We start from the raw sequence: 15152 nt of genomic DNA on the forward strand, positions 1-15152 counted from the left end.
AAATGGCATGGAATTAATAACATCTAATACCTTTCATATCGCAAACTCTCACTTTGACAGTTTTCACATCTGCCTGTCTGCCATCTGCTCTACAGCCACTTCAATAATAGCTTGCAGCTGCAAAGGAAGCACTAGGGGGGTGGAAGGAAAAACCCAGAGGGGCGAGAGGTGAAGGGAGGACAGGCAGGCAGAGGGAGGAAAGTGGGAGGGAGGAAGAAGGAAGGAGGGGGCGGTGAAAGCAGAGCTGTGATGCAGACAACGAATCACATGAGCAGGGATCTGTTTACAAACTGAAGGCTGTAGATAAGTGGAGAAGAGAGAGAAGGAAAGCAATATGAGAAGCAAATACAGGAGAAGACAGGAGAGCCTGGATCTGAATTAACATCAGTCCGTTGTGTTCCTGTGTTGTTTACCTCCCTGTGTGCTTTGTTCAGAGCAGGAAGGCAGGGAAAGGGATGAGACTCTGCCCTCCACAGGAACACTGAGGCTGCCTGCCTTTCTGCTCGCCTGCTTGGCTGGCCGTGCTGCCGGGAAACACATCCATGTCCTTCCCTTTGTCTCTCCATAATTAGACTCGGCAGGATTTTCACAGCCAGAGAGGAGGAAAAGCGAGGTGGGGAGCTAAAGAAGACAGGAGAGAGGAGGAGAGGAAAGGAAGGGAGAAGAGAAAAGAAGAGGAGGAAGGGAGGGAGAGCCTCGTGACAATGTTTTGAACAGGAGGCAAAACAGAAGAGCTGGGACTGCGCCTATGACCAGAGGTACATAACCAGAGTGCTGGATGTGATTTGGAGTATATTTCCTCATACTGTCATTGGTGTTTTTTTTATCCACAAGGCTCACAGGTTCATCTACAAGATTGTTGTCTTTGTCTTTCAGTGGCTGCACACTTCATCATCACTGCACACTAAGGGTCAAATGAGGTTCAATTTTGAGTAATGTCTTCTTGAAAACTGGGAGTCTCTTATCAGATCTGCTTACTCCTGACCAGAAGTCACTGCACATCCGCTCTACTATCGGGGTTAAAGTAATCTGAACCTAGAAGGTGGTACAAAGCATGTGCTTTTGTGGTAACCAGACTTTGTGATATTGGAGAGGTCACGACCTCAAAGATTTTCTCGGTTTGCCAACCGAACATTCACATATCTGATGCATCCTGTCCAGTGGTGTAATGGTAAGTGTACTGGAACCGTTTGCACAGTTTTGATGCAAGTTCAAAGTTGGCCTAGTAATAATTGTATTGCTTACTAATCGGAGATTGAAATTCAAGCTCAACTTTAACAGAGTAGTGGCAGACAAACAAATTGTACTTTGTTTGCACTTTACCCTCCAACAGGCTTCGCTGTTTGTTTACCCAATGCAACTTATAGATACTTGCTGTCGTCACGAAGGTGTTAACATCCATGCCACACCTGTCCCTGGGTTATCTTTTTCCCTAAACCACCTTGAGATGCTTTTACACCCTTTGGTGTTACTGAGATGTCTTTCCATGCTCGCTCTGTATGCAGGGGATGGAGGCATTGATGGCTAACTAACCCTGGTTGTAGTGCTTCATCTCTAAGGAATGTCCTGTGTTCATGTTGCCGCTTCGATGTCATACTGGACATTTCTGTTTACTGCTAATGGTGCTCAGCTAATGCCACTTGCTTGACCACTGATATTCTCGGCTGGTTTGTTTCATGGTTTTGTCTGAAACAGAGGCCTCATTGTCATTTTGCTACCTGTTCAACCCAGTCTCACAGCATTTCGTGTTATAGTCACGACATTTAATTTATTGATTCGTGTTCACCAACACGATTTTCCCCTTTTTTCGTGTCACACAGAACGATTTTAAAAGCAATGTATTTCTATTGGTAGTATGTTTCGTGCCTACAACACGTCTTTTTGTCCGGTCGGGTCTTGGAAGACCGGAAGCTGTGTTGTTCATAAAAACATGTTCTTACTCAATATCAAGCCACGATTATTGTTTTTATATCAAATCTTATAATGTCGGACTTTTTTTGCCGTCTGTGAGGAAAATAAATGGGGCTCAGAGCCTCAGAATACTAAAATCTGTATTTTATTATTTTCTAAATAACACACTGTTATTTACTAAACAATAACACACAATTATCCTTGTTTTTATTTATTTGTTTAATTCTATAATCTCTGGCTTTTTTGCTGTCCGTCAGGAACTGAATTTCAAAATAAAATAACCGGAAACAGATACACACCAACTGAACTGATTACCCAAGATCCTATGGTTGAAGCTCTGTGATTGGATTGTTTAGCCGCAATGCACGTTGGGACATGGTGTTTATGCAATATGAAATCCGAAAAACATTTATTAAAAAAAAGAAAATAATACTTTAATCCCAGTGTGCTTGCTTTTCTCTTTGGAAGTCATCACATAACGGCATTGTAATACACGGTTCGGCTGCATTAAATATTACACATCTGCCGTAGTTCTTTATTTATAGAGCCCTGATTAGATGACCTTTTGACAAACTGGAAGAAATGCCGCCGAAACTGAATACGTGACGTGGATCATAAATATATCAGCAATTAAACAACATCTTCTATTTATCTTCACACAATACGTCTCCTTGCAGTATCAACACTAATTCGGCTGACTTTTATATCTGATCCAATTGGTAGATAGGCTGTATTTACCCCATAACGGTGCACAGCTGATATAAAAGGACTTGTAGTTTTTAAAGATATTACTGATTTTCTTTTAATTAAAGAATGTAAATACTGAGTTGAGAGAATAGTCAGGGGTTTTGGGTGATGGGAGACACATCTATGGATTCAGAATTTCAATAGCTTACCATTAAATGACGGATATATTCTGTCTGTGTGACACGAAAGAAATGGGAAAATCGTGTTGGTGAACACGAATCAATAGATTAAATGTCGTGACTATAACACGATATGCCGTGAGACTGGGTTGACCTGTTATGATAGTGCTACTCAGTCTGCATCACTAGCTAACACTTACTGGCTAGCTTTAGCTACATCATGACTAGCTAGCACTCGCTAATCTGGTTTGGCTCTAGCAAGGTTAGGTTCCTTTACTGGCTTATCCTAAAGTGGTCATTGTATTTTATGTTACGTTTTCATGAACTGTCCCAAGTATTTGCCATCAGGGCCAAGCGGGAATCATGCAGCCCACATCAGCTTCAGACTTTTTTAAGTCAACTTTGAAGGAAAAGGTGTGGTTTACTTTACTAGACTTAAGCACAGGTTTTAGCCTACCTGCGATAGGCTTATATTTCTCGTAAGAGGGCTATGCAAATACTTACAATACTGGAGTTACATCCAGGTTACAAATACTTTTTCCAAATAATAACATCAGGTGACTGCCAGGTGTAACTGTCAACTAACTGACAAAGCTAATGTTAGCTTGCTAATCAAAATGCTGTTAAAAAAAGAGGTTAACTGGCAATAGTTTAAATAACATGTTTCCTAGCAGACATTTACACATTACTAAAGTGTTAAAAAAATAGGACATGTTTTTTTCTCCGTATTCTAGTTAATCAGGACATGCTAATCAAACTTACCACTACATTAAGCTGCCACAACCCAATCCTAATGTATTGTTTTATGACACGATCAATAAGAACAACGATCACATTGTGTTTATGTGTTTTACAACTGATATGACCTTAAACATACTTCCAAAAACGACCTTTAAACATATTATTTTACTATTAAGTTCTTTCAGTTTCCAGCCAGAACATTTAAAGTGTAAAACCAAAGGTTCTGTTCCTGTTAAACATTATTCAGGTACAGCCCTATCCAGTCTGCATGCATTTGCACAGTGGCCTACCTTTTACCAGTCGACTATCAATGATTTACCAACATCGTGCTAAGATAACAGCTGCTTCCTCCGTCAGCCAAAACACCCCCCCCCCCTTCCCCCCCTCCCCCCCAACCCCTCAACTGTACAACTGAGTACCGCAACGTCCTGACACGTGACCCCTGTCCATTAAGAAATGACTTTTGAACCAAGGGGTCACCTCAACGGTATTAAATGTGCCACTTGACCTTAAGAAATAGCTACTGTGGTTTAAGGCTGACATGCATCATGTGGAATGAAAACTGGCATGTCAAGCCCCTCAGGCTAACAACACCCCTTTCTTCCTGAGCCTAAACTCCAGCTAGTACCTACTCTTTAGTCCAGGACGCGGTCCAAGAAGTGGAACACATTCCTGTGTGACGCAAAAGATGCTTGTAAAAGTTCACATGAAAGTGCTTTGCCGTGCTGGAGAAGTCATTTTGATGTGGGATCTATTAACTTTGTAAATATGTGTAGGGTTTCTATCCTGGTGCAGGCACTGAATATTAGGAGGATAGTAAACAAAAGTAGAAACAATTATCTGAATTCTTCCAGTTATAGACTGTTATAGCTTAACTCGGTTTGATCCGTATCACTATAGATGTTAACCATCATTTATGAAATAAAGATTTGACTACAAATTAATTTAATTAATTTGGCAGATGCTTTGTCCAAAACAACGTATAATAAGTGCTTTAAAATCACATTGAAGAAAGGGCTAGATATGAGTCAAAAATGGGAGTGTAGACCTTTTAAAACAACATGGCTCTTTCTCCCACTTACTCACTTCTTATGTGAACACAAAGTTGGATATGACGTACTTCCATGACTGTACCTCAACTTTCACCAAGTTAAACAAACGCTATGCAGCTTAAGAATCATGTCATCTGCTAAGTAGTATTACATTGCGATTTGAAATACGAGGCTTAGCAGTTGCAGTGTGGTGCATATGCGCCAGGCCTTCCAAGTTACACAGATCTGTATGCCACATCGTCGTAATAGGAGGTTTACACAGACAGGGTGCTGTATGATGGGATACCTTTGTCTAGACCAGTTTGGACAATTGAAACAAACTGGCAAGCAGAGGTTTGTGCTCGAGTCTCATATTTGATGACTTTAGACTCAATCATGAGACTTACAACTCAACTTGGACTGACCTTTTTGACTTGAAAATACTTTAAACCTGCCCCTAAAACATTTTTTTATTTAAAGCGTTCCCTAAATCCACTTATCTCCGGAATCAACCAACTTTAATACTATTCTTTCCCAGCAAGTCTACACTGAGTTCCCCAGATCAACTTTCTTTGAACTAATCTCACAGCAGCCAATCAAGTTGCAGGAAAGGACCTTGAAGATCTAACAATTCGTACTGACTGCCAGTTTGAAAAATTATACCAATATAATATTGTTCTTGTACATGACTATGGTGTGATCAACAGAAAATGAATGTGTAGTATGCAAAACGACTAACTTAGGACTCGAAACTCAAATTGTAGGACTTGGGACTTTCCTGTTATGACTTGGGACTGCATTAAAAGAATTGAGACTTACTCGTGGCTTGCAATGCAATGACTTATTGCTAATAAGAAAGATAAAAGTGAACAGAATTTCTGTACGACCTATGCTCCAATTTAAGAGTGAGAGTGTTTACTGTAAGATAATACAGCCATGCACTTGTCCCACTATCTATAAGGGGACCGTTTTGATTCTGTCAACAGTGAGATTGTCATCTTAAAAGTTGTTCTGCAATCCACAATTCCACAATGAAAAGTGAGCTTTCAGGTTTGGCCTATTTGGCTAAAGAACAAGCCCAATAATCAGATCATCCACAAAATGAAACACCAACACTACTCAAAATCCTTTATGCACACATCATTCAAACAGACACACAACATAGCTAAACCTCTCATTGCTTTCAAATGGATCAACATTCTTTAAATGCCATTTGTAAAACCCTCTGTATGCACTTTGTTTTGAAAGTCGTAAACAAATGTCTTTGTCATTTCTGCTGGGTTTCTAAATGCCACATGATGTAGGCTACATTCCTTACATGGGAATGAACTGACTGCTGCTTTGTTAACTGAGGCTATTCATGTCTAAAACATGTAATTTTCCAAATGCATTTGACCACATTAATATATACTTATTCGCATTTTTACTAACATTAGGTTTTGTTCATGAGTGCCTTGTTCTTTGTCTGAAAACAAGCTTGATTTGGTTTGGACTATAATGCCGTCATGCTATATTATATATGCTGATATGATGGATATGATGCAGTTTGATAAATAGTATTTAATTGTCAAAATTGTTATTTGTTCACTGTATGTAGGAAGCCTCCACATGAATTAATATTTGTACTAGTTTAAATACATATTTAATGGGTAGCTCACAATGCCTTTTTTCAAATGCAGTTTCAGAGGCTTTCACTCGGACAAAAATACAAATCTGAGGAAATATGGAAATTATCTGCTGCTGTTATGTATTTTTTTCCTCCCGTTGCTTTATGTTTTATGTACGCAATCAATTTTTTCCCTTTTTCATTTCTGTAATCTTTCTTTTATGTGTCCTATCCTCTCAGGGTGTCTGTGTGACGACCCCTACTGCACGATGACCTCTGAAGAGCTCTTCCACCTGCCGCTCAATGTCTACATCATCATCCTGGGCATCGGCCTCTTCATCCTCATGCTCACCCTCATCTTCTGCTGCTACCTGTTCAGGTACAACACAACAGACCTAGAGCTCCTGTACAGGATCCACACAATGTGACTATGACAGAATAATCTACTTAATTACATGACGAGTGTTAGCATGTTCCAAAAAATCATCATCCAGTCAAATTCATCCCCTGATAATGGGAGACATGATTCTAGTTTAGCTCCACAGTCCGTCAAACCTGAAATTTGCCTTGAAGGATTCTCAAAGTGTCACAGATCATTAATTTGTAAACAGAAGTCATTTTCTGGGGAAGCTCTTCTGTTGGTTGTCCCTCACCCTGCCTCAACTACGTTTACATAGTTAGTTATATTATCTTTGAACAATTTTAATGAAATACACTCAATGCAGAGACCTCTCCATGTATTGGCAGTGGCTCAGTCAGTAGGGGCTTGGACTGTGAGCCGTCGGGGTTCAAGTCCCCGACCAGACCTAAATATGGAGTGTGGACTGCTACTTGGAGAGGTCCCAGTTCACCTCTTGCCCTGCCGTGGTGCCCTTGAGCAAGGCACCGGACAACCCCCTTACCCCCCCCCCCCCCCCCCCCACACTGCTCACTGGGCGCTGTACAATAGCTGCCCACTGCTCCTAGTACTAGGCTCCTGGTAGCAGAGAACACATGTGTGTGCTGTGTGCTCTGCATGTGTGACCATTAAAGAGGGTTTCATCCCTCCCAATATTATTATTACAGAGTGCAGTCTTTCCCAGAGTTAAGGTTGTGGCCCATAATCATTTACAGAGTATTTTTCATTAGGTTACTAATCAGCAGATTGAAATGCATAACAATGATATGATTTGTGTATTCGTTTTCTCGATTTACACAGAAGTAGAGCATTATTTGTTGATGAATGGAGGGAGTTCAATGTTGACAAAGGGGCAGTACAAGTAAAAGTCATAATTTCAAAATATTGATTAAAGTGAACCTATCATACTATATTTGACAAATATATTGTAGGGCCATACCTATATAAAACATGCCTGTGAAGTTTTGTTTGCACAGATCATGCATTTTAGCCATGCCTCATTTCGCTCTATTTTCTCTTTTCCAGCCCTGTTTTCTGTGACGTAGCTTTAATGCAAATGAGCTGCAGCTGACCACCCCCCCCTGCAGGAGAGGGGGGCGTGCTCTGATCAGCTGCTGGGCTCTCAGAAGAGGGGGAGGAAAAGAAAGGCTCCGTCCTCCGTGTTTTATTCTTATATGATTATATAGAGTCGTTATTCATTTGTTTTAAAGCTCAATAAATAACAAAGAAGACCTTTGACCGGCACTTTTCTAACTTTGTCCGGAAGATTTACATTTTATTGACCGGCGAAAAAAAATCTAACTGAAACTTTGCTGCATGGTCCCCTCGTCCCTTGGAAGAGGCGGAGAGGTGGGTGTTTGTCATCTGCTGGTGGACTACCGGAGAGATTTACAGCAGCAGGAGCAAACGCTTGCCTCGGGGAGGGAGAAAAATATCCAGAGCGTCCACAGCGGAGAATAAATAGAAGGGCAACCGTGGAAACCATGCGTGGGAAGTCTTCTTTGCTGCTTTTGTGGCAGACTACAGCGCCACTTACAGGCCTGGCATATGTACTACAGCGCCTCTAGCGCTTTCGAGCGGTCTCTCATTCCCCTGATAGTTGGAGAGTTGCCCATATAGGCGGAGAACCCCTTTTCTGACGTCAGAAAAATTCAAATCTGTATCAGCTCTGTTGCAGCCCCGTTTTTAGAGATTTGGGTATGGAGGAAAAGAGAGAGGGTTGTATTTTCTGACACTTGGTGAGTTCCCTGACACACCGGGGACACATATTCATGAATAAAAGATGTACAAAAGTGCATTTTGCATGATAGGTCCCCTTTAAGTAAAAGTAGAAATGCATTAGCATAAACATTTAGAAAAAGTAAAAGTACTTCTGCACAATGGACCATTTCAGAATTCTATTAAGTACAGAATCAGTTAAATGTAATTCAAGTATCTAAAGTAAAAGTACTAGTTATTCAGAATGGATATTTTCATACTATTTTATTAGTATGGTTATTATATTATATTGTTTTTATACTTTTAAAAGTATGCTAGATGCTGGATACTGGATAGTGGATACTTGAAATATTGTGGAGATTATTAGTACAGTACTGCATTATAGCATATTGTGTCTTTCAGGTGCACAAAACACCTATGTTATAAAAATGTAGGAGAGTAAAACAATGATATTCACCTCTGACATGTCGTGGGGCAGAAATACTCAAGTAAAGTACAAATAGGTCAAAAACGTACTTAAGTACAATACTTTACTAGTTACTTTCCACCACTGGAAAGGGGTGAGAAATGGAAAGGAGTAGAACATGTTTGCTGGGGTTACGCTGGGGAGAAACTCAACGTTAGTCTCAGCTCATTACATTTGATTGTTTCTGTGACGTAGTTTAAATATTTGATGACACTCCAGGCAAGTTCACAAGTTCTTTATCGGTAGTTTATATGTGTACGTTTATGGAAATACATAATGTATATTTGTGGATTTCAGTCCCTAAGAGACAACACAATACTATTTTGGGTTTCGAGCTGATAAAGGCAGTGTCTGTTGCTAAAAGTAGATCACATGCAGTCAGCTTCGAGGATTTCTGGAAAAACCTGTTCAAGTGTTACCTGTTTTGTTGATTTGTTTGGCTTCTAGAATTAACAAATAAAAAAAGCCATTTTGTAAAGCTAGATTTATTTAGAGTTGCCTAGAATCTTTGATCCATTTATGCTTTCAACAACTTATAATCAACCTAACTGAACTGGATTACAGTCAGAATTATTCTACATGTATAAGGGCACATTCTTGAAGGTTTTACAGCCTGTTTGCGGTGAGCGTATAGATGCACAGGCTGTAACTTGAATTTTGCATTGTGTGAATTCCAGGGCTGCTTGACTCTCAGCTGATTCCTACAGCATGACGAGACATGTCGTGAGGAATACAGATGTGGAGAGTCATGCATCATATCATTTTTATGACTCTAAATGACAGCATGATACGTCTGTTTTCTGCTTCACAGACTCAGGCGAAGAGGTGCAAGAGAGCAGTATGGTTACAATGAGGTAATATGTTTATACTATATCCAGTTTGAGTTCAATTGTAATTCAAACTATTTTAATCTGCTTTTTTTATCTGGTGAAATATGCATTATGTCACAACAAGTCTCATTCTCTTCCACAGGTTATTTTGAAAGGAGCGGGGAAGAAGCTGAGCCTTATTGGGGTAAGTTGAATACAGAGAATAATAGGCTAAATCAATGTGGAATAAATGCTTTAGTGGGTTGGTGACTTGTGTCTTTAACTTGTATTCAAATTTGTTGATAGCTGCAATTTTTACTAACACATTAAATAATGTGCGTAACTACAGTGGAAACAGAAGTTTTTTTCAGTTTCTATTATTGGCAATGTTGTCCAATAATAGTGTGAAAATATAGCAGTATAATTCAAGGATTTACTGCATAATGACATCCCTATTTAACACTTGCGCTTCTATTGGCTAGCGCTCCAACACATTGTACGTGATAGGCTAAGGGGCGGGACAACTCTAAGCCATTGACCAATCACAACAGAGCCGGCCAGCTAACCAATCAGAGCAGACTGGGCTCTGGTTTCAGACAGAGGGTGAAAAACAGGCAGTATGAGAAAAATAAAGACCTTTTTGAACATTAAAGTCACAGTAGAGGCACAAAATACAAATGTGAACCTTAAAATTAACATAATATGGCCCCCTTAAAGCATCAACCAAATATGAATGATTGCTTCCTATGATATTCCTTCTAATTTACCATTCTTAGGAGACAAAAAAAGAGAAAATTAGATAGAATTTGGTTAATCACGTAAGACAATCTTGTACCAGAGATTGTTCAGAAATTATAACTTTATAAGAATAAAAACCCCAACATAGTAATACATATAAAATGTATAAGAGTTAATACGAACACAGGGCAAAATAGTAACAGAAATATGCATTTAGGGAAATAAGAAAATAAATGATTAAAACATAATCATTTATACATGACCATTACATGTATGTATGATCTGTATGTGTAATGTGTATTTGTAAAGCGCTTTGAGAGTCATTGAAAAAGCGCTATAATAAATATAAGGATTATTATTATTATTATTATAAGACACAAATACTGACTACTATTTTGAGTCATTTTGTCAAGTATTACCTGGCCATAATGAAAAGGTAAAGGGGACCCCAGCAGGTGTGCACTATTAATAGTCTTATCATAAGTTACCTTTGTCAGATGGTACTGTATATTCACTCTGGCCATTTTTAAAGGTGGCTCTGACAGTCATGTTAACGTTCTTCTGGCTGACTTATACCCGATATTATTATGTCCCGATTCAATCGTACATAATAATTTCGAAAGGACAATGAGAAAATACTAACATAGTAGTGAGTCTATAGCTTATCAATTTAATTCCAGGAAGTGAGAAAATACATACGTTTGAGTATTAAGATGAATAGGGGTTATGGCAATGATGACATTTATTTCAATTTATTCATGGAGAATTTTTACTGGTGATTATTTATGTAAAGAATCCCACAGTACAAGCAGCTGAACAAGCATTATTGCTCAGACTTTGTAAATGCTGTATACTGGCGATTCTGATTTATTTAGGATATTACCTATATATACTTTAGGTGTTGATTATGAACTGTTTTCCTAACCTGTCGTTTCTCCTTTCTAGCAAACATGTGCGGTGTGTTTAGACGAGTTCCGCAGCAGGGACGAGCTTGGAGTGTGCTCATGTTCTCACGCCTTTCACAAGAAGTAAGTTCCATATTCCTGCTTTGTATTCATCTAACAGCTGACTCCATATGTTGGTGAACTTGCAAACTGTGTTTCAAACTCCTAGTCGTAAAAAAACAGAAAAAAAACACCAGACATGATTAGTTTCTTTGGCTTTTCACAAATTGCTGGTCCTTTTTTAATAACATGAAAATATTTGTTTTCTTAACATTTTTTCAAGACATTATATGGAAAAATCTTGAGGAACCAGATTTACACACTAAATTCCCCTTCATGCTCTTTTTTATTTTATTTCTGAGCAAAAAAGATATTGAGCAAGTTTTTGAGGCTGCTCTTCAGAAAATGACGCTTAAATTCCTGACAACATTATGCTGCATGTTTGAGCATGAGCATGCTTAAAGTAACAGAGACCGGTTTTCACCCTGCAGCAGAGGTGTAACGTATAGTGTTTTCAGACAGGTCTTTCTCCACCTGTGTCAGCAGCATCTTTGAACTGTGTACAGATCCTGTATATCTGTTTGTTCAGTCCTGTTAGCATCTGTTGATGAAGAAAAACATGTTTTTTTCATACACTGGTCAAAATCATAGGTCAAAATGCACCTCTACTTGTGTATATTTAGGTGTTTGCATCTGAAGATTTCTCCTAAATTCAACAGGCCTAAACCTTACACAATGCCTCAGTTATATACTAATACACATTTAACAAAACATTTGGGATGATGTGTTCATGTTAGTAATCAACATGGTGAGGTTTCATTGTGCTTTTAGCTAAATGTTAGCCCTCATTTAGCTTTTTTGGTTTTCCCTTTCCTGTAGTTTACTATATAGGTTTTAGTGCATGTAAATGGTCTGCAAAGGCTAAAATCCCAAAGTTCCCCCCAGAGGAAGTTTCTCTCCCACACACTCCTCCATGCCTTAAACGCCTCCATTGGACTCCTTTTGACTTCCGTAACATAGGGACATAACTATGTGACATTCGCGCTTCTATTGGCTAGCGCTGCAACACATTGTACGTGATAGGCTAAGGGGCGGGACATCACTTAGTGGGCTCTGGTTTAAGACAGAGGTTGAAGAGTGTAGCTGCAGCAAAGGAAGTATGCTTTTTGAACATTAGAGACCTACCTCAGTAACTTACTTTGTCTTGCTTTTGAAATGATTAAATATGGTAACATGTCTCATCTATCTGCTTTCTTCAGGTGTCTGATGAAATGGTTAGAGATCCGCAGTGTCTGCCCCATGTGCAACAAGCCCATTTGTCGCCTCCTGCCCCCACCCCAACAAGCTCAAGAGCAGCCCCAGAGTCTCTTGGAGGTCTGACAGGGGGATGGATGTCCAGCAGCACCTTACACTCCAGTCACTTGACACCTGTCTGTCACTACTGATGGGCGCTGTTTCCCAATCCTACAGATGGTGGTTTAGGTAATGCAAACATTTTAAGACAGAGCTTCTCTGGAAGTAGAAATGATAAGTGCAGAGCCAAAAAGCCTAAAATATGTGGAGGGAGATTATAACACTAACACAGGGGTGGAAAAGGTAATAATTATCCACTAATACTTGATATGGCATATAAATAGCAGTTATTAAGGCTAACTATCAAGCCTAAATTCTGCCGTTAATCGTACAAAGCCAGTAAACTAAGTGCCTTAAAGCTGCAGATCCTCTAAATGAGAGAAACACTCGTCACACTGAGCATGTGTGTATGAAATCCCAGTTTACTCTCTATTATAGACATGCTCTTTGGGATATGGACACAATTTAGATGAAGATTTTTTTTGCCACTTGTGGTCTTTCAATCCAAACAAAACAAGTGGTCTAGGGAAGTGGTGTAGAATCATGGGAGTTGTAGTCTTCGCCACCATTGCCTTCATTTCAGTCAGCTTCTCCAGGGAGCCTAATTACTTTGAGAGGTCTCCTTCTCTTAAAGAAATGGACCAGGTGAACAATAATGTGGCTTAAAAATAGAAAAAAGCTTTTAGGAGACAACCCCAATGCTGACATTTGCACAAAGGAGTTACAATGTATGTATTTCTCTAGGTTTTTTAAGTGTTTAAAATATTTTGGATAATGTAAGTACAAAACCTGACAAAATGTGAGATAGAACTCATTGTTTTTTAGACATTTTAATGTGGAAATGTTAAAAAAATTATCTTTAACTGCCAAGCTTACAATGACTCTTGCGCCCTAACGTACAGGCATCCAAAAGCCCCTGCTCGATTCAGAGGAAATCACAAATGCTCTTCAACATTTTTCTTCAGTACTGATAGCCTTTATTATTGTTAAATCAATTATTTAAGATTGATGTAATAATCTGATGCAAAGAAACTTTTGGAGAGATAAATAAAATGATGTAACAGCATATGTGACACCAAGACAACAGCATCAGGATTTACCATTAACATCATGTCATCACCAAAAGTCGTTGGCATCATCATCAGAGTGTGAAGATGGTGTTACTGTTGCAACTCAAGTTAATATATTATTTCTGCCATCAGAGCAGCTCTGCCTCTGTGAAATGTTTATTTGACAAACACAAGTCTGCCCACTTTGACATTAGCCAAAAAATGACACGCATGCAGAGCCACAAGAAATGGAGCTTGGATAGAGGAAGATTCAAATGACGGACACCAGCTGTGAAGATATCTAAACCTCCTTTGGCTTTGTGTTGCTCCAAACTTGATCGTGCATGCAGATTTTGTGATGAAAGAAAAAAAGAGGACTTTTAAGAAAATTGTAAAGAATGAAGATTATGTATATTTTGGCTGTAACCTCTGATTGCCTCACAGTTATTAAACTCCATCAGTGTTGCCAAGCAGGGTGAAGGTAATGAAGCCTTAAATGGCAAGACAATTACGACATATGGGATCTGATGTCTTGTAGGAACGGTTTTGTTTTATTACTGACTTTTTATTGTTAGTGTCAGTGATGCGAGAACACTTGACTGTCATTTGTCAAAGAGTTGGATGTCACTGTTGCCTTTGGGACAGATGTAAGTGCTTTGTACTTTAGTGATATAAATAGACACAGTGCACTGATAGAAGAGCCTGTTTAAGCTGGTTTCTTGAGTGAGGTGCACCATAAACATCCTCCTCTGTATGTACCATGTAATATATATTGAGTACTCTGTAAATTGTAAATGCTTTTGAATATTCTGACTTTAGAAGAAGAAAAATATAACTGGTGTTTTGATATGGTCATTTGGATCCAAGTCTTTTTTTCTAGTTTTGCTACATGTTGACACTTACATATTTGTATTTATATGTTGTTATAATATACGGAAAGGTTTACAACATTTTAGTTGCTTTGGGTTGATGTTAACAACTTTGTGCTAACGTGACGGAAGGATTTCCACCAATACATATGCCTGATAAAAAATCTCCATACATTACTCAAACATGGGTTATTGTGTGTGGCGGGGGTAACTTCTACAGTTAATTAAGGGCCATACAAAATATTTTAGACAGGGTAGCCCACGGCAACATCTGAGGGCTAGTTGGTCCCCTCCGGTCTAAACTGAACAAGTCATCTCTCGACAACTATTGGATGAAATGTAATTAGATTTTGTATAGATGTTTATGAGACAAATCCTACTGACTGCTACTAAGAAAGTGCTGCAGAAATTAGCTAGCAAATGTTGCACTTCTGGTTGTTTCGTGTCAAGCGAGCATGAGTCCGCGTTCAGTTTAGTAGTGGAGCGGTGGAGCCATGAAGTCATGTGACTGTGGTCTAGTTGGTTTATAGCATAACATTAGCTTTTTGCTTCTGATAACCAGCGCAATGTTAACTTCCAATGTCGGCCTGCAAAATGTCATACCTGCTGCGCTCTGTAGACTTCCACTGACCTCATGTAGTGCCACCATCAGG

At 39.2% G+C, this 15152-nt stretch overlaps 1 protein-coding gene across 1 annotated transcript; it reads left to right on the forward strand.

Annotated features, from left to right (window-relative positions):
- The first annotated feature begins 267 nt into the window (after positions 1-267).
- Positions 268-14485, forward strand: LOC117551498 (RING finger protein 122-like). The gene is made up of 7 exons (XM_034224422.1): positions 268-758; positions 877-1171; positions 6396-6534; positions 9549-9591; positions 9710-9751; positions 11230-11312; positions 12488-14485. Exons 2-7 carry the CDS (start codon positions 1147-1149, stop codon positions 12606-12608), a joined length of 453 nt encoding a protein of 150 aa, XP_034080313.1. The 5' UTR covers positions 268-758; positions 877-1146; the 3' UTR covers positions 12609-14485.
- The last annotated feature ends 667 nt before the right edge of the window (positions 14486-15152 follow it).

Source organism: Gymnodraco acuticeps, unplaced genomic scaffold (assembly GCF_902827175.1).
Source record: "Gymnodraco acuticeps unplaced genomic scaffold, fGymAcu1.1, whole genome shotgun sequence".
In the NCBI taxonomy this organism is placed as follows: Eukaryota; Metazoa; Chordata; class Actinopteri; order Perciformes; family Bathydraconidae; genus Gymnodraco; species Gymnodraco acuticeps.

Excerpts from the sequence above, each read along its gene's own strand:
- LOC117551498 (XM_034224422.1), top strand. The coding sequence starts at position 1,147 with ATGCATCCTGTCCAGTGGTGTAATG. Across the intron at positions 1,172-6,395 it reads TCCTGTCCAGTGGTGTAATG|GGTGTCTGTGTGACGACCCC; the intron begins GTAAGTGTACTG and ends CTATCCTCTCAG. Across the intron at positions 9,592-9,709 it reads AGCAGTATGGTTACAATGAG|GTTATTTTGAAAGGAGCGGG; the intron begins GTAATATGTTTA and ends TCTCTTCCACAG.